This window comes from Ziziphus jujuba, chromosome 4 (genome assembly GCF_031755915.1).
Source record: "Ziziphus jujuba cultivar Dongzao chromosome 4, ASM3175591v1".
In the NCBI taxonomy this organism is placed as follows: Eukaryota; Viridiplantae; Streptophyta; class Magnoliopsida; order Rosales; family Rhamnaceae; genus Ziziphus; species Ziziphus jujuba.
Genome location: NC_083382.1, coordinates 24,924,366 through 24,951,317, shown reverse-complemented (window position 1 = coordinate 24,951,317; position 26,952 = coordinate 24,924,366). Strand labels below are relative to the sequence as shown.

The following is a 26,952-nucleotide window of genomic DNA, read 5'->3' as shown; positions in this document are numbered from 1 at the left end:
AAACTAACGCTCCCATTAATTGTATATCATGGTAAACGTGTCTGATATTAACATGTCATATATATATATATATATGACAAACTTTAATTGCAGAAGTCTAATGTAATTTGACCAGTACTGTTCAATTATACAATTTGCATTTAACATTCTTTCTCTTGGCCATATTGGTTATCAATGCAAATTCGTTAAATATGGTCAAGAACAGATGGCCTGTGACTGTTGAGGATCGTTACGTGCTAACAACCTTGTTTTTTTTGTTTTTTTATTTTTTGGCCTTCAAGTGTGCTAACAACTTTGTGAAATTAATTTGCATTTTATAATATTAAGGCTTAGTTTGGTAATAATTTGGAAGTTTTAGAATTAATTACAAAAGAATTTTTGATCATTTATATATATGATAAAATTACAATGAGTGATTCGACAAAATTTGGCAGTTAGTTAGCAGTTTTTAAAATTAAATTCTAGGATAATTTTAAAATTTTGATTATTTTATAATTACAATAGATAAACTGAAATCCCTAAAATACTCTTGATTAATTAATAAAATACCAAACTATATTTATTTTTTATCTTATCAAACAAACATTCTCAAATTAAAACTAATTTATAAATACAAGCTCAAATAAAAATTTTAATATGAATCAATCACATAATAAATTATTGATAATTTATTATATATTATTTAAATTTACTATAAAAGTATCATAACATAACTACAAATAAATTTTTACTTTTTTATTAAAAAAAAAACTTATATATATCATTTCCATTTTAGTAATTATAAAATTTACAGCAGTTCAATTTAATAAGCTACTAAAGATTTATTGTAACATTTACATTTTACAAAACTTTTATTAATACATGTTATCAAACACTATTTTTTCTTTTTTTAAGTACAATAGAAACCAATTTTTTATTCAGCACAACTACAATTGACTCTTTTAAAATTTAACCATTATCAAACTAACCTTAAATATAAGTGAGTTATGTTACATTGGGAACATGTTTCCATCATACCCTGGGAAACAATGTGTATGTGGAAGGTACAAAATGTAACATCTCAATCAATTAATTATTGAAATCTAAAATTTTAATTGGTTCAATAACAATTTTTATCAGTTACTATGTTGAAATTAGATTTACAGCATAAATTGGGAATTAGGTTCACAATTGGAAATAAAATAAAATTTGATGTATAACGTAAAGATTAAGCAATCACATACATGAACTAATATTAATGCATCTCACATGAAACTTCCTGAATTTTTTTTAATACAACTTACTATATAATAGAAGTTTCACAGCATGCAGTGCTCCTGGTTTTGAGTGGCCGGGATGAGATTGTTATATTTGTTAAATGGCGGCTTCTTCTTTTTTATTTGGTGAATAGGTTGGTGGCTTCAAATGTGAGGGCAGGTTCAAAGTTTGTAAGGGTTAGTAGGGCTAATTGAAAAGAAAATTGCCTAGAAATCTGCAATCTATTAATAAATTAGCAAGTAAATGAAGGCCATTACAAATATTGCAGTCCTTTCTTGAATGGGAAAATCGCTCGGTTTGTTTAATATTTTGGTCACGTTGCCAAAATGTGGATGGAATGTGATAATTATGAAATTAACCTAAATTAATTGGTATCATATATAACATGTACAATATTTCTGACTTATTGTTAATTTATAACAATATGTATGTAAATAATTTAATAACAATAAAATGAAAAAAAAAAAAAAAAAAAAAACCAATCCAGGTGAAACAAAATGCTATTCACAAAGCCAGCTTCAATTCATTTACAGATATTGGAGCACCTGTTTGATTATTGTAATTCACTGTAAAAGAATTTATTTTTCGTGATGAATTCTTTCATCCTGACATTTACATTTAATGTCAAGTATCCAATTAGGTCATTAAAAAGTCTTCTTTTTTTATACAAAAAATTTTCTCATTTTAAGATAGGATACATTCTACATCGAAACAATAAAGAATATATGGTAAAACAGAGAAAGGAAACAAGAGAACAATAAACAGATAAATTGTTATTTCTTCATGTAAAACATCAAACTGCAAATGGTAACAAAAAGTTTCTAGGAGATTTGCGAGTGTCCTCAGAAGCAACATGAACAATCAAATGGGCACAGTGGGGTGCCACCAGCATCCCCCTTATTAATACCCAATTCCTCTTCTGTGTAAATATTAAGGCCATCTTGCATTTTCTTTCTTGGCCGAGAAGAAGAGTCTGCAGGATCCTCATCTTTAAACCTTTTATCGTTCTTTTTCTTCATCTTCTTGGGTTTTGAATTTAAATCCTCATTAGCTTCTGCAGTGTCTGTTACGGGTTCCTTCCGCTTTTTTCCCGCAAAGATTTCATCGATCTCACTAGTACGTTTCTTCAATGAGCTGTTATACTTTTCTACAGAAGTGTTATCACTACCAGGTTTCTTGAATGAGATCTTCTCCTCTTTTGTAGAAGCATTCTTTTGCAATTTCTTAGGAGTTCTCGCTTTACCCTTTTTGGTCATCCTGTGGATCTCACAGCTACGTTCAAATAAATCTTAATTAGAGTTGAAACAAAAACTGGTAAAAGATTGGTGTCATCTGATCTGTATCTACAAGGAAGAATTCATGAATAAAAAAATTGCTCCTAAAGGTAAGAAGTATTACTGAACAGCACTCTCACAAATAATACAATTTTGGCCAGAGTCTAGCATAGAAACACTCTTGCATGCCTGCAGAGAAGGTTTTATATAATCCAAGGATGAACAAAGTTTACCCCCTGCTACCGAAAAGAATATACTGAGCAGCAAAGTTTTAAAAATCTTAAAGCAGTCTAGAGGCATTTTCTCTAATTTGAGGCGAGGCATAAGCCTCAAAGGGGAACAAGGCGTAAGCTTCATATTAGATAACATCTAATTTGATTAAGTTGATTATTCTTCAGTTTCAAAAGCTTCTAATTTAATTACTCTCTCTTTCACATGATTGATTCAACTCTCTTATAGTTTCAGTGACTCATTCAATACAGCCTTTAAAAAAGTTAGATAGAGAGGAGAAGGACCCCAAAAAAATAAAAAAATAAAAAAAAACAACTAAAACCATAAAAGAAAAACCACATTCAAACTAAGGCAAAGGTTAGGCTTATGCCTCAACTGTCTCAAGCCTTAAGCCATAAGGCAGCCTTGAGGCAGAAAGCCTCACCACATAAGCTTCAGCACAGGGCGCCAAGGCTATAGCTTCAAGGCAATAATCTTGTGCCTCACTTAGAGGCCAGCCTCAAAGCCTAAGCCTCAAATAATTTTAAAACAATGAGCAGCAGTGGAGGGCAGCACTTCATTCCACAATGCAAACGTCAGATCTTACTCCATAGTTCATGAGTTTTCATTTGCTTCTGATATATATATATATATATATATATATGTATATATAAATATATAGGAAAATTATCACATGCAGATATCCAGATACAGTGTAATTTTACAAGTTTACATAATCCTGTAAAATTACAAAGTATACGGAATTAAAAAACTTCCTATATCCACATAAGAAAAAGACTATATATATATATATATATGTTTAGGTTGTCTCTGTGTATGCATTAATATAAAAAACGAATTTCAAACTACTAGAAGTTCACAATCGCAAATTCCCCACACTTTTTTTTTTTTTTTTTTTTTTTTCTCTCCCAACACCATAACCCTGCCCTATCCCCCAAATTGGTAAAGCCTGAAATTTAAAAGTATCAAGAAAATATAACTGGTAGAGGTGGTAGTGTCCATCAGCCATAACAGTAAACTGAACTTCTCTTATGCTCTACTCTATTACAAGCCTACCCATACATTACAAACACCTTTTCCGTCAATTCAACCACTAATTCTCACTTCCCATAACTTTCAAATATTATTGTTCCACCCCGTGTGATTATATAATTAACAAGCATATCAAATGAGCATGTCAAACACTAAAAACATATTTATATTTATAGAAATCAGGGAGAACTCAAGACCCATAAGCATGCCAAAAAAAACAGAGACACCAACTAAAATACATACTCCTTCATAACATACACAAGAAAACATCTCTAACTGAAATACCTGTAAAATGTAAGAGACTTTCCACATTGGTTCAATATCATTCCAAATTCAAAGAAACACAAACTAACCCTATGTTTCATTACTGTGAATTCGTCACAATGTAGGGAAAAACAAAGAAAATATCAAGAAATTTCTCAGCCTAAATATAATTTGAATGTAACAATGAGTGAAAGTTGAGTTCTCAAAATAACCAAAAAATAAATAAATAAAATTAAGTTGTAATATCAAATATATAGTGCCCTGATGCTATCCTCACCACCTATGCTGTTAGCAATGCCTATTAGATGCATATTATAAATAAATATTGAAAATTTCATCAAGTGCTGTACTTAAACTAGTTCACATTTATCTTCAAATAAACACGAAACCACAGTAGAAGAATTAATATATCAAAGAAACAAAAAAGTTCACTCATTTTCTTCGGAAGTTGCTCATATGTCCCAGTAATTCCTCTTTTGAGTTTTCCCTTTTTCTGGTTTTTTTTTTTATTTTTTTATTTTTTAAAGTAAAAAAAAAGCAGCATAAAATCAAAAGAGAAACTCAAGATCGAAACGAAAAAGCAAAACCAAATCCTCATAGAAAGCAGAGTACTATAAGTACTCCGAAGGAAACCCCAAAAAAAAAAAAAAAAAAAAAAAAAAAAATCACCCAAAGGAGGTGAAGGTTTCAACTTTCGTGCAACAAGAAAAACATATGAAGACGAATTCACTCACCAGCTGCCCAAGATCGCAACTCCAACACGAAGATGAGAGAATTTCAGAAAACGGCGGCAGACAAGCAACGGGCAATGGTCTGTAGGGCGTTGCCAAAAACAAGCGGCCACACAGACAAACAAGCGCGAGCTGCAATTCATTTTTATTATTATTTTTTTTTATTAATAATTTAATTATTATTATTATTATTATTATTCCCAAATATTTAGTTATTGTTATCATAGCATTTGATTTTGATGAGTTACTTAGGGAAACATGTTTTTTTTTTTTTTTTAAATAAAATTATCAGTTATACGAATTATAATAGATTATAAATTTTTTGATTAAAAAAATATTATCAATTTTGAATTTTAGAAGAATATTCTGTGTTTTTTATTTGTATTTTTTGTTTGGTCATATCTATGCTTATTTCGAAATGGTTATAGATATGTCTGAAAAAAGAAATAGATATATTATACATTATTAGTCAAACTTATATACTCTGATTGATAAATTCAAGCTCGTATTTTTTTATTTTATTTTTTTCATTATAGTAGTTTTAATCTGTTATTATTAAAAATTTTTAAGCCAAAAAAAAAAAAAAGAATAATCTTTTAATTTTGTCACCAAAAGATATTTATTTAATGTCACACCTAAAATCGACTTGTTAAGTTCTATCAGTATAGTCAATCTTTAAGTAGCCATGTGAGGCTTAATTTACATCAAACAAAATCTGAGGAAAAAAAAAAAGGGTGTAACATATAATCATATACGCACATATATGTAGAAATTTTGTTTTTCCTTTCCACTAATAATGTAGGTTGAGCACTCTTAAAAGTGTTACATAAAAATATAGTTATCTATAGCTTAGTAGCTAGACAGTGTCTCATGCTATATACATGTCCCAAATTAAGTTATGATTCTTTTCCTCATCAAGGATATTACTTATATTAAGAGCTGTTTTTAAATTTTTGAAAAAGATTTGGACAAGGAATTGATGAAGCACATTCATGCAAGTACAGTTTATTCAGCTATGCTTCATACCAAAATGTGTGTGAATCTGCATGTAAAATGAAATTTTGTGTGATTAATTTTATGCTCAAAACATAAAAACAAACAACACACAATAATGCTTTCAGAATGAAGCCTAACAAGCAGATAGGAACATAACAGACTCTTAAGGGTCATACAAAATGTTTTCATTTTTGTGATTCTATTAAATGTGATTTGCGTTTCTCTCTTTATCAAAGTTGATTTTTCATATAAAGGAGGACAAAAAGCACTTTATAATCTTACAGACCAATACATAAAGATCATATTTATGAGAAACACAATGAGGGTTATCATTTGTATGTGGGAGCACGAATTTTTCATAGAGGTGGGATTTCAAGAACCTGTTATTGAAATCAAAAGGAAGATAGAACAACTTCTGGGTGTTGCCATTGCTGCACAAAGTCTAACAGTGTCTGGTATTGAGTTACTAGATGGACTCGACATGGAAGATTATCCGATTGTCACTGAAGGTACCAAGATTGACCTCACCATCAAATCCATGGAACCTTTAGTGAACCAATATTGTTCCTGCAAAATCCAGATTGTGGTAAAATTTTCAGCCAGACAGCATTACATAGAGGTGGACAAAACAGAGACAGTACGAAGTCTAAAAGAGAAAATCCACATCGTTGATGGAACCCCCATCAGAAGAATGTCACTCTTCATTTCTGGAAAAGAAATGGAGGATGATTTTCGCAATTTGAGTGAGTATGGGATATGTGAATTCTCAGAGATTCATGTGTTCCTGAAGAATGTGAATCGTATGAAGGATATTGAACCAACCTCGAAGAGCTTGAGTCTAGTGGTGCAGACTTCATCAAGTCTGCTTGATGGTGCCAGTATCCCTTTGGAAATGATAGACTCGAGCACTGTTAATGAGCTTAGGCAATTGCTCTTGAGCAGGAAGGTTCTTCCAATGGATGATTACTTGTTCATACACAGGCAAAGGATTATGCGTGACAACTGTAGCCTCAGGTGGCATGGTGTGGAAGATGGAGATATCCTGTATGTTTTTAAAGGAACCATCATTCGCAGTGAAAGTTGATCCACCAGTCTTCTATCAGAAAAAGTTCCATGGGAAATTTAGTAGGCACCAGGCGGATCTAGATCAAGATTAGTATGAATAAATTTTTTTTGGTTTAGAGAATAAAAGATTATTATAACTAGTTTTATAATCCATCAGTTTTATAATCTAGCTTATTTCTTGATGCTACATGCACTCTCTGGAACAATAGAATCCAGTCTACTGGATTTGAAAATGCTTAGTGGAAAATATTAAGTTCTAAGTTTATGATACATTTAATCACTGCAACTTAATTATAAGCCCCTCTTTGGAATGGAAGAGCATGTTTTCTATGCCATTCATTATGATAATAGCGTGAAGCATTAACAAGGATGTTTCTGTGTTTCTTATTTATTATCCATTAACTACGAATTAACTTTGAATAAAATAAGGCAAATTTCTGTTAAATTCTAGTACAGTTACTATTCCTGTCCAAATTAGTAACCAAAACAGAGTTAAGATATTAGGACAAAGGGAACAGAAACAGAAAAATCACACAAAAGGGAAACAACACAGATTTGGAGCAACTAATCTCATTGATTAAGAGTGATTTTCCTGCACAGTAATGGTTTAACTAATAATGCTGTTTATTTCAAGAAGTAAAAAACAAAAACAAAAACAAAAACAAAAAATGTAACAAAATCATATCACTAAATTAAAATATATTTTTTTGAAAATTATAGTTTGTAATTCTATGTATCACAAAGGAGGGAGGTAATCCACTACACCAAAGAGAGAATTATGATCAGGAGGGGTGAAAACAAAACTGTGAGTGGAGGAGGCATCATTAGTTTCATCAAGGGGATTAAAAAAGATATAGATATGGGACCCATCTTGGACACCATAATCAACGAGCGAGACTCCACCACCATCATCATGAATGGGATAGCTAGGATTGGTATCTGGAATCAAGATCAGACGGTCACAAGGGAGTTTCTCCTGGGCCTCGATCTCACGCTTTAGTTCACGGACTGTGGCATCGTTGCCCAGCTGAATGTAGAACAGAGTTCCTGTCAAATTCTCCACCACCACCCTCATGACTCAGTTTAATATTGTATCCTTCAAAAACACCAATAAAACCCAAGTCTGTTTCCTTTTGTTGCTCGATCAGTCTCCATCTAACACAGACTGAAGGGGGAGAGAAAGAGAGAGAGAGAGAGAGAGAGAGAGAGAGAGAGAGGGAGAAGGACAGGTGTTCACATTTGCTGCATTTTCGTGAGTTAGTTTGTGAATTTGTACGTAGCATGCTATTGGAATGTTAAACAAGTAACATTAGAGCCTTGTAGGATTCAAACTACAGGGATGGGATTTTGGAGGAAAGGATCTGTAATCTGATCAATCTGTGATATTTATATGGTCATCCTAAAAATTATATATATATATATATATATATATATATATATATACATATATAAATATTAGTAAGCTTTCTATAAATTATTTAGATTATTTATCTCGTATAAGTTAAGGATTTAACCTTGTCAATTAAAAAAGGAAAAAAAATTAAGGATATCTATCAACGCTTTTTTTTTTCTTTTTTTTTTCCATTTACAATTATATCCTCCAACCCTTGTTTAGTGTTATATGTATTGAAATTTTTCACAACTACATATATGACAGCTTGACAGATTCTTCAGGAAAAAATAATAATAAAAAATAAAAAGTAAAAATGTAAAATTGAGTTGATAAGATTTAGCTAATTTATTAGAGGCTCTTTCATATATTTCCTTCCTTCCTTTGGTGAGAGAGACGTAATTTATTATTATCATTATTTTCCTTTTTTTTTCTCTTTTTTTGGGTTCACGTGGAGAAAATAAAGGTAGCGATACAAGCAACAAGTACTTTACCTAAATTATTTACTAAATGTTGTGGCAAAACTTCTTGTCATTATCTTATTAGTTAAAAAACAAATATAACTTAAACATGGATAACTATAAATATCTTAAAAGGATAAGTGAGACTCAACAAGCCCATAGGATAATGATACGTAACTATACCATGTTATTCGGTAAATATAATCTGGTAAAATTCTTGGTGCCCTCTATTTTTCTTAGTTAGAACTTAAAAGATAGAAAGAAAAAAAAAAAAAAGGATAATTAATTAATGAATGATAAGGGTGCAATGAAGGATGAATATTTAACACAGGAAATATGATCAAATTATTCAATTACCTTAAAAAATTTTGTCAATTTGTTAAGTGCAGGATTATCTTCTTATTCAAGCGCTGTTCAGAGAAGGGAAGTAGTGAAACTTAATATTCACATTCGAAGTATCCCGGTTGCACTAGGAATTTAACCGATAAGACTTAAGAAATTATATGTACAGGTACAACAATTTCATTCATTCATCTTAAATCTGAAAGTAAAATATTCATAAGGCTGAGGCATACCACAAAGGTCTACAACCATGTGATTCAATGAGAGAATCCAAATCAGGCTAAAATGCTCATTATGAATTCAAAAAGCTGCAACAACTCTGCTCATGCCGTTGATATGGAGCCATTGATGATTCAAAGAAATCCATCTTGTGACATTTCTATAAATAACAGAAACATCCATTGCATTAAAGATTTTAGGTATCTTTTAACCAGCTATGCAGTAATTGTCAGTGTAATCATTTGAAGTTTAACAGCTAATAATTAGATTGGCTATACTTGAGTTAAATAAAAGAAGATTATGTATCATAAGAACCAATGAAGCGAGGGTTCAATCAATTTACCGCTACAAATAATAAGAAATGCATTCGAGGCAGTGAACTTTCATTCAAGTTAAAAACATTACCAACCAAAATGGATCAACAAAAACCCTTAACCCCCTGTAGTAATGTGAAGACAAATATCTCTATGGCCAGCAGAAATGAATGCAAAAGGTGAAAAAATAATAGCTCAAAGACAGACATACCAGAGAAATCTCGAACCACTTGAACCAGGGAACAAATCAGGCTCCAGATTAATATGAGGAAAGAGCTTTTGGCTCCTCCCTAATATTTACCAGATCAAATGTGTCTAAACAAGCCTCACTTGAATTTATTCTCACAGGATGTTTCAAACTTTGATTTCTACAGGACCAGATAAGCCTTGCACTTTCATCATACAATTGTACTTTGCAGGTGCAATAGCACCAGCTTTTATGCTCAGATGTGGCACTGCAGGTGCATGCGCATAAAAGTCCCTCTCTTCATTTAAAAGCACAGGATGATCCTGAGGTCTTCGTCACCACACAGCCTCTGGGGGCACCAAATCATCCACTTCTGCTTTCTTCCAAAAGTGGGCTTCTCCCATCTCTCATACTTAAAACACCCAACAAAGTCTAGCCTTATGTCCCAACGGCCCAACATGAACTTCTGCACAATGTTTACAGACTTTAGCAGGATATACCAACAACAGTTTCTGTATCCCAATTCCAAGTGTTTCCCATGCTCTCAAAGTTCCGTTGGCTATGGACCTCAGTCCATCAGGTGACAAAGACTCAACTTCATCAACAACAGCACAGCTAACTTGGATGTTGTGAGTGCTGGGGTATAAATCTTCATCACTTGGAACAGCTCCTGCTTGCCAGCATAGCTCAACAACTGCAGGAACACGTTCAAAGTCAAATATTTGGTGGTGCTTAATAACATCCTGGTGCACGCATTCTAGGTGAAATGTCTTAACTGGAACAAGTATATCACTCAGACCACCAACAATCCATTCATGAACCCAGTTCTTGGCATTTCGTCTATAACCACAACAAGTCTGAATCGAGTGTCCTTCCTTGCCAACATATACTTCTGAACAGAACCTGCAAAAAGCATTCAACTATGAAAACTGGGTCTTTAGGCCGGGTTTGAAGTCTGTTCTTATACAAGAATAAGAAACAAAAGCAGAATTAGATGGAAATTAAAAGCGGAAAATGAAATCTATGCAGTTTTTTTTTTTTTTGGTTATCTTCAAAAGCCAGCTTGTAGAAAAAATAAACATTTAACTGCTATATGAAATATTGGTGGAAGCTGAGATAGTAGTGCAATGATTCAGCATACTATTTTCCTGAAACAAAAAACTCTTTTTCTTTAAGAAAATAATTTCCCACCAGTATAATATTCATACTCGAACAAGCATATTGAATCATAAACCCACATAGCATTTGCCATCCACACTCTAAATAGCTTACAACACCACTTATTTATTTATTTATTTGTTTTTTACTTTTGTTATTCTAATTGACAAATCATTCACAGAATCAAACCTCTCAAATTATTCGCAAAGAAAGAATCAAAATTCTCATTAGAAAACATAAATACAGACCAAGTGAAACAAACAAAATGGAGATATTCAAAAATGAAAACTGTTTTCAAGGCAAACAATGTATCAAACATAGATAAAATGTGGTTGTTTTAGCCCCCAATGAACTAAAAACAAATGGGATTATTCCATTTAATTCGAACTTAACAATGACCGTTAAAAAAAAAAAATTTTTTTTTGAAGAACATACTTGGGGGCCAGAAGAGGGAAAACTTTGAGGAAGACACTGACGCCTCATATAAGAGTGTCCTGGAATTGAGGACCTCCTGGACCACTGGAAGCAATCAACGTATTGGATTACCATTGCCCCGATTATCAATTCTCTTCTGTATCATCGAACGTAGTTACTTCAAATCCACTATTTTCGAGCTGTAAAACCTCCGAGAACTGTAGGACATGAACCAGAACCACGCACTGTTTTTCCTTCCAAATTCAAATTCAATATCTCCGACGATTTTTCCCTCAGACCCATTATTATTATTTAATTTTTTTATTTAATAAAAAAATGGACAAAGATAAAGGATTCTTAAGAGCTTAACATCGACGAGCAAGAAAATGTTCAGGGTTTTCCTGAGTAACACAAGCCCTAGACGGCCAAAAAACAACCCAAAACGACGCGTATGGACTTAGTGGGCCAGAAAAAATAAAAATAAAAAAGTGGGCTGACTGAATCCGTTGGTTAGATGCTTTATTTTTTTGTTTCAAATTTTTCTTCTTAATTTTGACATTTTCAACGATTTTAAATTTTTCCAGCAATAAGTTTGACAAATCTTTCTGAAAAAATGATAAGGTAAATCGAACAAAATGTCCTTTCTTGTTTGAAGGCAAATCTAATAAAATGTTTTGGTTTTTCAAAAAATAATCGTTTTAGTAAAAAAGCATGAAACCAAAAATTAGAAACCATAATCGTTGCATGAAAAGTAAAATAATTATAATTGATAATAAATGCAAATTTTCATAACTACTATACTTTTATTTTTTAAATAAAAAAATAAGATATATAATTATTATACTTATTTCTTTTAAAAGCAAAATGTAAAATGACAAAGTTTTGCAGATTATATAAATGATTAAATTCTATCATTGGAATATGTCCGAAACAATAATTCTATTATTATACATTCGATTGTAAGACATGTCAACTACTATGTTATATACATTAAAAAAAAAAAAAAACTATATTGTATACATTCAAAAAAGAAAATTACTATATTATACACAATTAGGGTTGCCTTGAGGATGTATTGGTGGTGCAACCGCACATGGTAACATAATTATAAGGGTATTATAGATACGCAATTAGTTATATAATCTGAAAACTAATGGATATAAGTCACTCCAAAATTGATATGACAATTCATACCAAATTATTCCTCGCTCCAAAGCTGATGTGATATACATTTACAAGTTGTTACTATTTGGATGTCTATATTTAATAATTTTTAATTAAAAAATATTCCATTTAAAATTTTTTAAATTTATATTAATTTTAATTTAATTTTTTAGATTTTAAAAATTATAAACGATATCTTTATAGGAAATGTAAATAAAACAATTTAAAAATGTGTGAATGAAATAACAAAGAAGCGAAATAAAAGCCTTTTGAAATAAAAAAAGATAATAATATTTTTAAAATTATAGAGATCAAATTGTATTTAAAACACACCTCAATGAATGTAAATGAACTTGACCTTTTTTTAATTAGTAGCCTTTCTTAATTGTCCTTTCTTAAATGTAATATCGATTATCAAAAATATAGTTATATTTACTTTAATCTTTATGTGTTGGGAAACATATCAAATACACCCACTAAACACTCTACATAGTAATATTATTACTTGGTAGTTCAACGATATTTTTATTATTCATTTTTCTTTTTATTTTGTAAATCAATATATGAAATTTGTATATATGAGGAGAACTAGTTATCTTTTTTTTTTTTTTATCTTTTTTTATTTTTACCACCATTTGATCTTTTGATTTTATTTAATCTAAAGTTCATTTATTTGTAATTAAGTTTTTTTTTTTTTTTTTTTTTGCTTTTTCCTTTGCTTTTTTTCTTTTTCACATTTTTAATTCAGTTTCTTTGCTTTAACTTCTCTTTTTTCATAGTGCCTCTACGCAGCCATCAATCATTTAGGCCTTGTCATGGGGGTCTAAAACTCTCCAAATTTTTCGCCTCCGTGCGGCCTAAGGCTCCCATCTTAATCAGTCTTTTCTTGTGCATTCCAAGCACATCGCAGTGGAAATAATATGCAATACTTGTATACACTCGGCCAAAGGCACCAACCTTAGCCTATCTTACTAATACTCGCACCCACTCATGAGGTTCTATATGCCACCACCAAGCACACTGACACAACCAACACAACTCAAGAGTCAAGTATGCCTCCTCGCACACTTACACACACACACACACACTCCCCCCCAAGTGTTTAGGTAATCACATGGCACTCACAATTTAAGGGGTTACTCCTTTGCCTCTACCATTTTCTTCATTCACTTAAGAAATAAGGATTACAATGCCCTATCATACACGGATCACCACACCCTATTTGCTCTATCTCTATGGGTTGATTTATGAGGTTGGTATCTCATACTTTCAACTTTACATCTATTTATATAAATATATTGCAACTAACATCCCTAGTTGCATGGGATTGCAACTATCCTTATCCCTAGTTGCATGGGATCACAACTTACTCTCCTAGTTGTGCAGGACTCTTCGGTCCTGTGACCTCGTGCCACCTAGCCTCAGTAGTTATCCGCCCACTACCTGCCACATGTCATGTGTTAATCCATGCCATGTGTCTTCTTTGGCCAAATCTTCACATCCTTCAAATTCAAATTCAAACCATTATAGGATTGCAACCAACTCCCTTGATCTCCACTTATCAAGACTTGCGATCACCTTTCAAAACTTAGCCAAATCCCATTATCTTGACCACATTCCAAATGCAACCAACAAACTCAGACTTATCTCAACAATCCCGCATTTGCTGCTCAACAAACCTCGAAAATCATGGTCATTATGCCCTTGCATATTCTTTATTCAACAGCTCACATCCGTGCCTACTAAACGCAGCCATGCGCCCTGCACAAGCACATAACCTGTGCCTACTCGCACAGTGCCCGACAGCTTCATGCATCCCCCACTATCCTTGGATCCAGTCAGGCATGCTGCTAAGTGTTACATCACACTCCTTTGCTGCCCTGCACGTTGCCACTGTCATACCTCATGACTTGCGCCTCCTCAGATCATCATGCTCCTCTTGGTGTGTCCGTATGCATGCTCCGCCCATGCACACTACTCTCAACCATTAGGTACATGTACTTCTGCGCACATGTCTTGCTAGTCCACTATGCTTGCACGATCTCCCCCCACTATGCCTTGGTTAAGTCTAAACCCGTGCATAGTCCATCATGCATATGCTTACCAACACCTCACTGCGCCTTCGATCTGTATGTCATGTCTGAGGCATCCACCCAATGCCTACTAATCTCGCCATGCCGTGTCACTCACACAGCCTCATACTTTGCAGCAATGCCGTGTCCTGACCTCTTAGGCACACCAAGGACCCAAGCACGGCCCTTAACCTCCATGCTTGGCCCCCTATCCGATGCTTAAGGGGTTAACAAACCTCCCCTACTCAAGCCCAATTCTTCCACCTTTCTCTGCACCACCATGTTCTATGTATAACCTGTATCCAGCAAGGCTATTACATCTCAGCCATTTACCTTCACAGCAACATAAAACAATCCATGCTACAAGTTCAGCTTCTTCACGGTGACAACATTCACCTACTGCAATGGTGCTACCCATAATGGTGTATCATCATTTCCTTCCACATTGTCACTTACCACAGCAGCCAATATGTTGACTTTCTCCCTCCTAGGGCAATCACAAGCATAATGTGGTCCTTTACAAATAAAAACACCTTACCCCGGTGTTTTGGTCATCCATCCTTGGCTTCAAAGACTCTCCTATCTTCTTTACCTCTTTGCCACTTCTCTTCTTGCTTCCTTTGGATTTCATGCTCTCTCCAATCTTTCTCACCTCAGAAGATGATGACATATTCACGTACCTGAAATCCAGCAAGCTATCCATGGCATTGATGGCAATCGGTAAAGTTTGCACTCCTTCTCTTCTCAGTTCAGCCTGTGCCTAACCCTACAAGCCTGACATAAAATTGAAAAGCTTGTTTTCCTTGGACATGTTCTTAATGTCCAACATCAAAGAATTGAACTCTTTCACATACTCGCATATGCTACTAGTATGTTTCAACTTCTTCAACGGCTTCCTCGCCACCCAAGCTGTATTGCTTGGCAAGAATTGATCTTTTAATTCTTTCTTCAACCTTCTCCACGTCTCTATCCTCAAACGGTTAAAGTTCTCATCATCCTGTAGTCGAGTCTTCCACCATAATTTGGCATCACCTACCAACTACATGCTGGTGATGGTCACTTTCTTATGATTCAAGCAGTAGGCAGCTGCAGAATACTGCTCTATGCCCCATAAGAAATTCTCCAATTTCTTGGTGTTTCGAGCACCATTTAACGGCTTCGGATCTAGGACATTGATATTTGATGGAACCACCTCTATTGATGACGAAAGACCGCCTGTAATCGACTTTAGAATAGCCACTTGTGTCTCCAAGGCTTCTACTCTTGCCTTCATGCTATCATTAAAGGCCATCGTCCTTTATAACATTTATAAACTTGTTATTTGTCTCCATCATAAATAACTCCAAGTTATGCGCTAGAGCATCCAAATTGTTTGCAGCAACATCTATGCGGTTCGAAAAGACTTACAATTGAATCTAAAGAAGTAGCACTTACCAATTCCTCTAGATGAGTTACATGTTCACGTAAGGTCTCCATTGTTGTACCTTCAGCCACAGTTCACAATATACCAAAAATGAACTACAAACCTACGTATCTTATGTCCTCCACACTCTTCAAGTTCGGTATCAAATGAGGAAACTTTGATCCCAACTTGTGCAAAACGGCTCTTGATACTTGCACCTTAGTATCAACGTGGCTCTTATACCACGAGGTGGTACTAACCTTGCTCTGATACCAGGTGTCACAAGGCTCTGAAACTCTCCAAATTTTTGGCATCTGTGGGGCCTAAGGCTCCCACCTTAGTCAGCCTTCTCTTGTGCACTCCAAGCACTCACAGAGGAAATAATGTGCAACACTTGCACACACTCGGCCAAAGGCACCAACCTTAGCCTGCCTCACGAACACTCGCACCCACTCACAAGTTTTTCTATGCCACCACTAAGCACACTGACACAACCAATACAACCTGAGGGTCAAGTATGCCTCTTCACACACTTACACACGTACACACACACACCAAATGTGTAGGTAATCACAAGGCACTCACAATTTACGATGTTACTCCTTTGCCCCAACCTTTTCTTCATTCACTTAAAAAACAAGGATTACAACGCCCTATCACACACGAACCACCACACCCTCTTTACTCTATGGGTTGATTTATAAGATTGGTATCTCATACTTTCAACTTTACATCTGTTAATACAAATAGATTGCAACTAACATCCCTAGTTGCATGGCATTGCAACTATCATTATCCCTAGTTGCATGGGATCACAACTTACTTTCCTAGTTGTGCAGGACTCTTCGGACCTGTGATCTTGTGCCATCTAGCCTAGTAGTTATCCACCCCATAACCACCTGCCACATGTCACGTGTTCATCCATGCCAAGTGTCTTCTTTGGCCAAATCTTCATATCCTTCGAATTCAAATTTGAACCAGGATAGGATTGCAACAAACTCCTTGATCTCCAATTATCAAAGCTTCTAACCACCTTTTAAAATTTAGCTAAATCCCATAATCTAGGCCACATTTCAAATGCAACCAACAAACTCAGACTTATCTCAACAACCCCACATTTGGTGCTCAACAATCTCCTAAAATCATGGCCATCATGCCCCTGCATGTTCTTTATCTAACAAGTCATATCCATGCCTACTTAAAGTAACCATGTGCCCTACGCATGCATGCAACCTGTGCCTACTTGCACAATGCCTAGCAGCTTCACACATCCCCCACGCTAGCCTCGAATCCATTCAGACATGCTGCTAAGTGTTACATCACACTCACTTACTGCCTTGCATATTGCCACTATCACACCTCATGACTTACTCCTCCTCAGCTCATCATGCTCCTCTTGGTGCATCTGTATGCATACTCCACCCATGCACACTACTCTCGACCATCGGGTACATGTACCTCCACGCACATGTCTTGCAAGCCCACTATGCTTGCACGGTCTCCCCCCACCATGCCTTGGTTAAGTGTGAATCCATGTATAGTCCATCATTCATCTACCTACCAACACCTCACCGTGCCCTCGATCAGTTTGCCATGTTTGAGGCATCCAGCCAATGCCTACCAATGCCGCCACGCCGTGCCTCCCACACAACCTCATACTCTGTAGTGATGCCGTGTGCCAACCTCCTAGGCACACCGAGGACCTAAGCATAGCCCATGGCCTCCATGCCTGGCTTTCGTCCAATACTTAAGGGGCTAACAGATCTCTTCTCAGCTCTTTACTTTTTAAAACAACCATCAACTATTTACAGGTTATTAGCATTTAGATTTTTCAACATGATAATTAGCAATTTCATTCATACTAAATTATACTTCACACCAGAATACAGAAGAACTTTAATAAATGAATATTCAATAAATGAATTATCAAGACCCTTTGAGGATTTTCTATCAGAATACTAGGTTAATCCTGATTAAGGGAAACCCTACCGAAAATTGTATATAAAAAAATATCTGACAGCATATTTCCTAGGATTGGACATTTCTTTAAATTTTCTTGCACAGAAAAAACTCCAAAAAGGTATAATGGTCCAATCCTTAAAATTTTTCTGCACAGAAAAACACTCCAAAAAGGTACAACCACCTAATTCTTTCCCTCTTACTACGAAATTTTGACAAGATTGCAACACTTAAAAAATAAAAAAACCAAACGCAAAAGTAATTAATAAACATGAATAGTATTATACAGACCATCAGATCCACAATTCAGTACCAAAGTATTTTAAAGTTATTTTAAATGATACAATTGTTACAAAAATGGAAGAAATAAAAATAATTGTTGAGTTTTATTTAATTAGTAATATGTTTTGTTAATAAATCATTGGTATACTTAATGCTTTCATAGGCCGGAAGGAATGAATGATTTTAGGAAAACAACCATAAAAATGGATTCCTTGGGTCGAATTATGGTGGGAAGCAAGATTTGAGCTCGAACGGACTAAGCATTAAAAAGATTCCAAAAAGATACCCTCAAGATTCCATAAAGATTCTATCGGGAATTTCATGATGGAAGTGGATGTCATATGAATCATCACGATCTGAGGATTTCAAATGTCTCGTTATTTTTGGATTTCGAGGTGCGAGCAAAGAGTTATCATAATTTAAAGTTTAGAATTTATAAAAAATAATATTCTAGTTAAATCTCCACCATTGATCAAAAGAGGGAATCAAGGCAATTTGAGGGCCAAGATAAAAACAAGTGGCAATAATTGGTTAATTTATCATTAATGAGGCACATGTCATGTCACATGCTTCATTAAGGGTAAATTAGACTAATTAACTATTTGTTTTAGGAGGAATTAGATAAAAGGAAAGTAGTAGAGAGCAAGTAATATACAGTTTCCTTTTTACATATGAAATTCGTCCAACCCTTTTCATGGGCTAAAAAAGGTATCTTCCAAGACTCCCACATTGAAAATAAAGAGAGAAAAAGATTCTCAAGGTCCTATATATATAGCCCCCACAATATTGAAGGAAGATATACAAGTTTAGAGAGTTATTTAAGAGCTTTTAGGAGGCTTAAATAGAAACAAACCAAATTTTGGAAGTTTTTAAGATTCTCTTAAGGGTTCTAGGGTTTTAAAGTTTTAGAATTTTAGAAGATCAATTGGAGAGCTTGGAGGAGGCAGAGAGACGTGGGCTTGCTTGGAGAAGAAGGCTACGACTTTGAGAGCTCTTGGAGGAGAATTTCTTCAATAGTTTTTATTCTCTTTTCCTTTCTCTTTAATTGTGAATCTTATTATTTTTAATAATTATGGATGTTGAAATTATTTTTACCATGAACTAATTTTCATAGCTAGGGCTATGATATAGCCCTAACTATGAAGGTTTAATTATTTTAATATATGTTAAGTTTTATTTAATTAGTAATATGTTTTGTTAATAAATCATTGGTATACTTAATGCTTTCATAGGCCGGAAGGAATGAATGATTTTAATAATATTTGAGCTTGGAAAAGGATAATATTATGGATCTCCAATGATTTACATGAATGCATAATTGATTGGAAAATAGTTATGTCTCATGCCATATTATTTGCTTAATCTATGCTTGATGAATTTGCATGATTTAATTTATAGGTTGGAAGAAATAAATTAGGTTATGTGAATATTATCAATTGTGAGTGGAAACTACTTTTGATTAATTTTGTGATTAAGTGTGGTTAACAAAATTACTAGTTAATTAAATTCACATATTTAAGTAATTAAATTGGAATAGTTAGTGGTGAAATCAAATGTCCTAGTATTCATAATTATTCTCTCTCTTACTTGAAATTGATCTAATTTTGATTGATTGCTTTTGTTTAATTTAGTTTATTTATTTTCAATTGCCATCTTAAATTTTAGTCCAAATATTACCAAAACCTAATTATCTTTGGTACTTAATTCTTAATCCCTTGGGTACGACAACCCTATTTTTCCACTTTATTACTTGAAAACGATTCGTGCACTTGCGAGTTGATTTTACACATCAAGTTTTTGGCGCTGTTGCCGAGGATTAAGGCATTAATATTAATTCGGATTGGGTTTAGTAGTACTTTGAACATTGTTTTCTTATTTTAAATTTTTATATTTATTTCTTAATTTTGGTTTTAGTGTTGCATGCTAGGGTTTTAATTCTTTGCTTGTTTGGCCAACTTGCTTTGAATTTTTAATACTTACTTTGTGGTACTTGGAACCAAAATTGTATTTTTAATTTATTGGTGTCTAGGTTAAAAGTTATGCATACTTAGGGGTTTTTCTTATTTTCAACTTTTGTTATCTTTGTTATTTTCAAATTTAGTTTGTATATTAGGGTTTAATTTTAATTGTTTGATTTATAAACTTGCAATTAATTTGAATCTTTGTTTTGTTAGTGCTTTCTTTTTAGGAAAATCATGGAATATCAAGCTTATGGTCATCAACCTTATTGGGATTATGGGGTGCCAACTAGTTCTCCAAGTGATAATTTTGTCAAGTTACAAAAGAATCTTGCAATCATGTCTAAACTCGTTGCAAAGTTTAGAGTTCAACCTGTATCTTGTGAATGATTTGGAGTAAATCACTCAAGTGAAAATTGTCAAGTGGGGAATCCTTTTGCTCTAGAAGACTCAATAGAAGACTTATCAAGACAATATAATCAAGTTGCAAATTTTGGGGTTCAAGCTATAACATGTCAATGGTGTGGAGGCAATCATTTAAGTGAACATTGTCAAGTGGGAAGTCCTTTTGCTCCGCAAAGTTATTCAAGGTATGACAATTCAGATCTTTCAAGTTATCAAGTGAGCACATCTTTGATCGAGTGTATGGAAAGGCATAGGGAAACATTTTCTAAATGTTATGAAGCGATTGGCAAGTTGCAAAATCAATATTCTCCAAGTACAAACTTTCAAGTTCAATTGGAGCAATCAATGACAACTTTTTCACAAGGATCCCAAGAAGACTTGGAAACTAACATGGAGATTATGTGTAATAAGCAAGTTGATGAATTTGAATTCGTTCAAGAGCCATATAATGATGACAAAGGATTTGAGGAACATGAAGAGGTGTCTATAAGGAGTGAAATGCAACAAGAATCTTCAATTTTGGATAAGTTTAATGAGGTACACACATAACCAAGATTGCCCACCAAAAGAAGTTTCCCAACGCACTATCACTAGTTCATGGGAATTTTCTAATTTTCCTTCAAATTCATTGTAAAAAGGGCTTAAGGATCATGAAGAGGATAAGTCAAGGAATTAATCAAGCCAAAATTTGGCCAAATCTGATGAGGATAAAGCTATGGCCGCACTTCATGAAGATTGCTTACCAACAGAGGCTAAATCTCAATTTTTCAAGCCAAATATTGAATTTTCAAGAGCCCAAGATGTAAATCCATGCTCCAAAAATGCAATTGAGGTTGAATGCATCCCAAGAGGAGACAAACAAAGCATTTTTGGACCTAAAAGAATCCAATCTACCAAAAAGAAAGTTCAATTCATGCTTTTAGCTCAAATTGAGACTTATATAGTACAAGGAGTAAAAAGTTTGCTAAGACCACAAGATTATCATCATGCACAATTTCCATATCATAAGCTTGGACAATATTATAAGGATGACATCATTTATATATTTAATCCAGGTTGAACATCAAAAGGATGAAGTCAAGCTAATGACTTTAAACAAGCGCTCTTGGGAGGCAACCCAAGTTTCTTTGTTTACCTATTTTTTATCTATTTATTTTAGTTGTTTTTGCTTGTTTTTTTGTTTTTAGGTTGTTTTGATGTGTTTTGTTTGAGTTTTTGCAAGGTTTTAAGATGTTTAGGTGCAAAAGAGCAAAAGATGAATGTTGAGAATTTCAAGTCTAAAGCTAGATTTTTCGAGTATAACCACCTTGAATGTTCATTAAAGTTTTAGAGTTCAAAAACTTGATGTGTAAAATCAACTCGTAAGTGCACGAATCGTTTTCAAGTAATAAAGAGAAAAAATAGGGTTGTCGTACCCAAGGGATTAAGAATTAAGTACCAAAGATAATTAGGTTTTGGTAATATTTAAACTAAAATTTAAGATGACAATTAAAATAAATAAACTAAATTAAATAAAAGCAATCAATCAAAATTAGATCAATTTCAAGTAAGAGAGAGAATAATTATGAATACTAGGGTTTGATTTCACCACTAACTATTCCAATTTAATTACTTAAATATGTGAATTTAATTAACTAGTAATTTTGTTAACCACACTTAATCACAAAATTAATCAAAAGTAGTTTCCACTCACAATTGATAATATTCACATAACCTAATTTATTTCTTCCAACCTATAAATTAAATCATGCAAATTCATCAAGCATAGATTAAGCAAATAATATGGTATGAGACATAACTATTTTCCAATCAATTATGCATTCATGTAAATTATTGGAGATCCATAATATTATTCTTTTCCAAGCTCAAATATTATTAAAATCATTCATTCATTCCGGCCTATGAAAGCATTAAGTATACCAATGATTTATTAACAAAACATATTACTAATTAAATAAAACTCAACATATATTAAAATAATTAAACCTTCATAGTTAGGGCCACATCATAGCCCTAGCTATGAAAATTAGTTCATGGTAAAAATAATTTCAACATCCATAATTATTAAAAATAATAAGATTCACAATTAAAGAGAAAGGAAAAGAGAATAAAAACTATTGAAGAAATTATCCTCCAAGAGCTCTCAAAGTCGTAGCCTTCTTCTCCAAGCAAGCCCACGTCTCTCTGTCTCCTCCAAGCTCTCCAATTGATCTTCTAAAACTCTAAAACTTTAAAACCCTAGAACCCTTAAGAGAATCTTAGAAACTCCCAAAATTTGGTTTGTTTCTATTTAAGCCTCCTAAAAGCTCTTAAATAACTCTCTAAACTTGTATATCTTCCTTCAATGTGATGGGGGCTATATATATAGGACCTTGGGAATCTTTTTCTCTCCCTATTTTTAATGTGGGAGTCTTGGAAGATACCTTTTTTAGGCCATGAAAAGAGTTGGACGAATTTCATGTGTAAAAAGGAAACTGGATATTACTTGCTCTCTACTACTTTCCTTTTATCTAATTCCTCCTAAAAAAAATAGTTAATTAGTCTAATTTATCCTTAATGAAGCATGTGACATGACATGTGCCTCATTAATGATAAATTAACCAATTATTGCCACTTGTTTTTATCTTGACCCTCAAATTGTCTAGATTCCCTCTTTTGATCAATGGTGGAGATTTAACTAGAATATTATTTTTTATAAATTCTAAACTTTAAATGATGATAACTTTTTGCTCGCACCTCGAAATCCAAAAATAGCGAGACATTTGAAATCCTCAGATCGTGATGATTCATATGACATCCACTTCCATCATGAAATTCTAAATAGAATATTTATGGAATCTTAAAGGTATCTTTTTGGAATCTTTTTAATGCTTAGTCCGTTCGAGCTCAAATCTTGCTTCCCACCATAATTTGACCCAAGGAATCCATTTTTATGGTTGTTTTCCTAAAATTCTTCCTCTTTTACCTAGATTAAGAAAAATACATAATTAAGTATCTTTCCATAACAAATTAACACAAACTAACAAATATTAAGCTATAAATATGGCATAAAATCATCAATATTTTAGACCTAACAATAATGATACAGATAGATAGAAAGAAGGATTCTACTCAAATATAGTAATGGAAGGACGCACTTAGAAGGGTGCAGTCTAGTGGTTGATTTGCTAACCACTTGAAACTAGGAGAACGAATTTGAAAACAATGAAAAACAAATAAGATGCTAATCATACCAATGAATGGTCTCATCTAGTATTAACAGTAACATTAGTAATAATAAATATAATACTAATATAAAAAATAATAAATAGTTATTTGATAAATATTAAAAGTTTTTATAACAGCTATATTATTAATGTTCATAATAATGATAAGGAAAATTTAATGAATTAAAATAAAAAAATTTAGAAGAATAATTTTTCTCTCCAAACCCTCACTAATTCACTTAATTTGAAAAATTTTCATATTTAAAAATCATTTTTACAAGACCCATAATTTTGTATCCCCAAATATTTAAATATTTTTGTGGGCAATAAAATAAAATAAAATTTAAAAAATATTATTTAAATAAATATTCCTAAAAATATTCTTTTATAATATATAAGTAAAATTAAGGTAGAAATAATATAATATAATAAATATCATATACAAAATTAATTAATTAATTAATTAATAACTAATTAATTAAACAATTTAAGCCCATAAATTAAATACATATATTGAAAATATTTTTAAAACATATATCAAGTATATACCTAATACACCTCACTATATATCGAGCGATGGCAGGTGGCACTTGCATCCCATACATCTTCTAACAAAAAAATATAAGAAGAGATACCTGCAATCAGACACCTTGTTATCCTAAGGTTCTGATACTCACAACCTCTTATCCTATGGCTAAGAGGAGGCCAACTAATGCTCATAATGCAAAACACTTATCAATCCTCTTTTACTTAGTTTCCATAGGATGACTAAATAATACATGCGCGCTAATTAATAAGAATGATAGTACAAAATACTAGTATTTTATATTGTATCTAAAAATAATATAGATATTCTAATTTAAACACAATTCCATTTTTATAAATTTTTATCGGCCATCAGAATACATCAACCCATATAATTTATTTAATTTTAATTTATTAAATTGTATTTACAAAAATTACAAGCTTTATGAAATATAATTTTCCATATAAAAATTATTTTATAATACTCAACTAACAATTTTAGTTTTAGAAAAAAAAATATATATATACATATATATATATATATATATGTATATATATATGTATGTATGTATGTATTCATAAAACACATATAAATATCAATTTACCTTTTATTTAAATAATACAATATTAACCAAAAATTCATAATTGCATTTTATGCAATTAAACCCAAAAATACCTCATAATATGAATCACTTCAGATTCTTCACAAGATTCATTCCTTAGTTTACATAGGTGCCTAAAATATCAATAAAAACATAACACCGTATCAATAAAAACATAACACCCATCATCGGGTATTTTACACGTAGTTTATCTAGGAATTTAAACACAGATCTCAACCAAAACTAGCAACTTGTATATCAAATATGAAACTTAGAGTAGGAGGGTTACAAATCCGAGTACGAGGGTTACAAATACACTTCCTCGTAAGAGATTCAACTGGCAGTGGCAGAAATCTTGCTGGAAAGACTCGGCCACTTAATAGTCTCAGGTCTCACAAACTAATTCGAATCGAGCCAAAAGTACCTTGGATTTAAGTTTAGGAGGATGGTGGATAGGCCTGAAACTGGACGAAAAAGGGAGATCAGCGAGCCATCACTGTGGCTGAAAAAAGTCCCAATCCCTACATGTCAGCGATCCATCGACCATGAAATTTTGGGGTTCAATTGGCTTTTGAGTGGGTAAGGGAATGATGGAGGCAATGAGGTGAGACAGTGGCCGGAGAGGGATGAAATTCATTGGGAAAATTATTGTCACCATCGTCGAAGAAAAAGCTCTGATCTTAGTGCGTCGTAGGCCTGCTCATTAAGAAATTATGCAGGCTAGTGCACCATCGAGTGGGCTACGGAGCGGCACATGAAAGTGAAGGGTGGTCGAAGGTGGATGATTTGGCTAGGGAAAGTGGATGCCCTCTCCCTCTCTCCTCTCTCACAAGCCAAATGGCCCAATAAAAGGCTTCCTTTGTGACATTATGCATTCATGGGATTCATTTCCATGCTATCATATGGCACGTGTAAGTTGACGTCCATAATCCCACATTCTACACATGTTGTCTAAAATACCTAGTAAAGTCAGACCTAGAAAAATAATTGCAAATTTACAAATTTATGACTTTTCAACTGTAGGTCCAAATTAAGTGTACCACTAGTCTACCAATTCATATTGACGTGCACTATACAATGATACATAAGTTTAAGCACAATTTATACAAATAAAAAGTCAACCAAGGCCTCACTCCATCAGTCTAGACCTTACTTTGTTTTGACCATAACTTTTTAATTTCAACTCCAATTTTGTGGTGCTATTGGTCTATAAACTCGGGATAACGCTTACTTCATAATGGTGTCCTGGTCAAATAGAAATTCAATTAGTATAAAAAAAATCAACTATGAGATCTATTTGGTCAACTTCAGTCAAACTTGATTAAAATACAAAAAATTCCAGTACACTTGGTATGAGTGGTTACATGAATAATTTTAGAAATAAATAAATTATTCAATCCCAACTTGAGTTAGTAAATGAATAAATTCGCTAAATGAATAAGTTAATCATTTTTTTTTTAAATAGGACCCATTAAATATATACACTAATAATTGATCAAATTTGTAAAAAATAAGTAATATATATGAACATTCAGCATCTATAATAAGAAAATTTTAATTAATAGCTTTTTTTTTTCCCCCAAAATATGCATCTAATTTTTTTTTTTCAAAATGTACAAGAAAAGGAAATAAGTTTTCAAATAAGAATCCACCAATCAATCTATAATTTTCCATAAGTAGAAAGTCAACTAATTAACCAATTGTACAACGTGTTTTTTTTTTTTTTTTTTTTTTTTTTTTTTTTTTTTTTTGCACTTATCAATGAGATTATTTTCACTAGTAGACTTTTTTGTATGGTGAAATTATCTGTATTGATTATTTTTTCTTTATTTATTATTGATTGCATGATAGCTAATCTCATGATTGTAGGTTGATCAAGCTTGAGTGATCATTTTTTTTATTAATATATATTATATAGTTAGTAAAACTAGTACACAAAAATAGTTTAAATTTCTTTTTAAATTAATAAATATTTATTTCTCAATAAATCAATAAATATTCATTTATCGATAAATTAATAACCCATTTAAATGAATGATTTT

At 32.8% G+C, this 26,952-nt stretch overlaps 3 protein-coding genes across 4 annotated transcripts; 1 reads left to right on the top strand and 2 right to left on the bottom strand.

Moving 5' to 3' along the window:
- Positions 1-2,009: 2,009 nt before the first annotated feature.
- Positions 2,010-4,951, bottom strand: LOC107417041 (uncharacterized protein C6G9.01c). Of its 2 annotated transcripts, XM_025072332.3 has the most exons (3): positions 4,793-4,930; positions 3,187-3,376; positions 2,010-2,529 (listed from the first exon to the last, which is right to left on the bottom strand). In XM_025072332.3, exons 2-3 carry the CDS (start codon positions 3,189-3,191, stop codon positions 2,100-2,102), a joined length of 435 nt encoding a protein of 144 aa, XP_024928100.2. In that variant the 5' UTR covers positions 3,192-3,376; positions 4,793-4,930; the 3' UTR covers positions 2,010-2,099. The 2 variants fall into 2 exon arrangements, with proteins under 2 accessions (XP_024928100.2, XP_024928101.2); XM_025072333.3 differs by lacking the exon at positions 3,187-3,376 and having other exon boundaries at positions 4,793-4,951.
- Positions 4,952-5,842: 891 nt separating this feature from the next.
- On the top strand, positions 5,843-6,919 carry LOC107417038 (uncharacterized). Its single transcript, XM_016025594.4, has one exon. The coding sequence runs from the start codon at positions 6,093-6,095 to the stop codon at positions 6,867-6,869; it is 777 nt and encodes a 258-aa protein (XP_015881080.4). The 5' UTR covers positions 5,843-6,092; the 3' UTR covers positions 6,870-6,919.
- A 2,695-nt stretch (positions 6,920-9,614) lies between these two features.
- Positions 9,615-11,793, bottom strand: LOC107417037 (APO protein 4, mitochondrial). The gene is given in 3 exon segments (XM_016025593.4): positions 9,615-10,666; positions 11,357-11,402; positions 11,405-11,793. Coding segments are annotated over 3 exon segments (942 nt in total). The 5' UTR covers positions 11,565-11,793; the 3' UTR covers positions 9,615-9,930.
- Positions 11,794-26,952: the final 15,159 nt, after the last annotated feature.

What these genes read in the sequence shown, in the direction of transcription:
- LOC107417041 (XM_025072333.3), bottom strand. Translation starts at nt 4,932, where the DNA reads ATGAATTGCAGCTCGCGCTTGTTTGTCTGTGTGGCCGCTTGTTTTTGG. An exon ending in GTTGCGATCTTGGGCAGCTG is followed by an intron (nt 2,530 to 4,792) that starts GTGAGTGAATTC and finishes ATTTGAACGTAG; the next exon opens with CTGTGAGATCCACAGGATGA.
- LOC107417038 (XM_016025594.4), top strand. Translation starts at nt 6,093, where the DNA reads ATGAGAAACACAATGAGGGTTATCATTTGTATGTGGGAGCACGAATTT.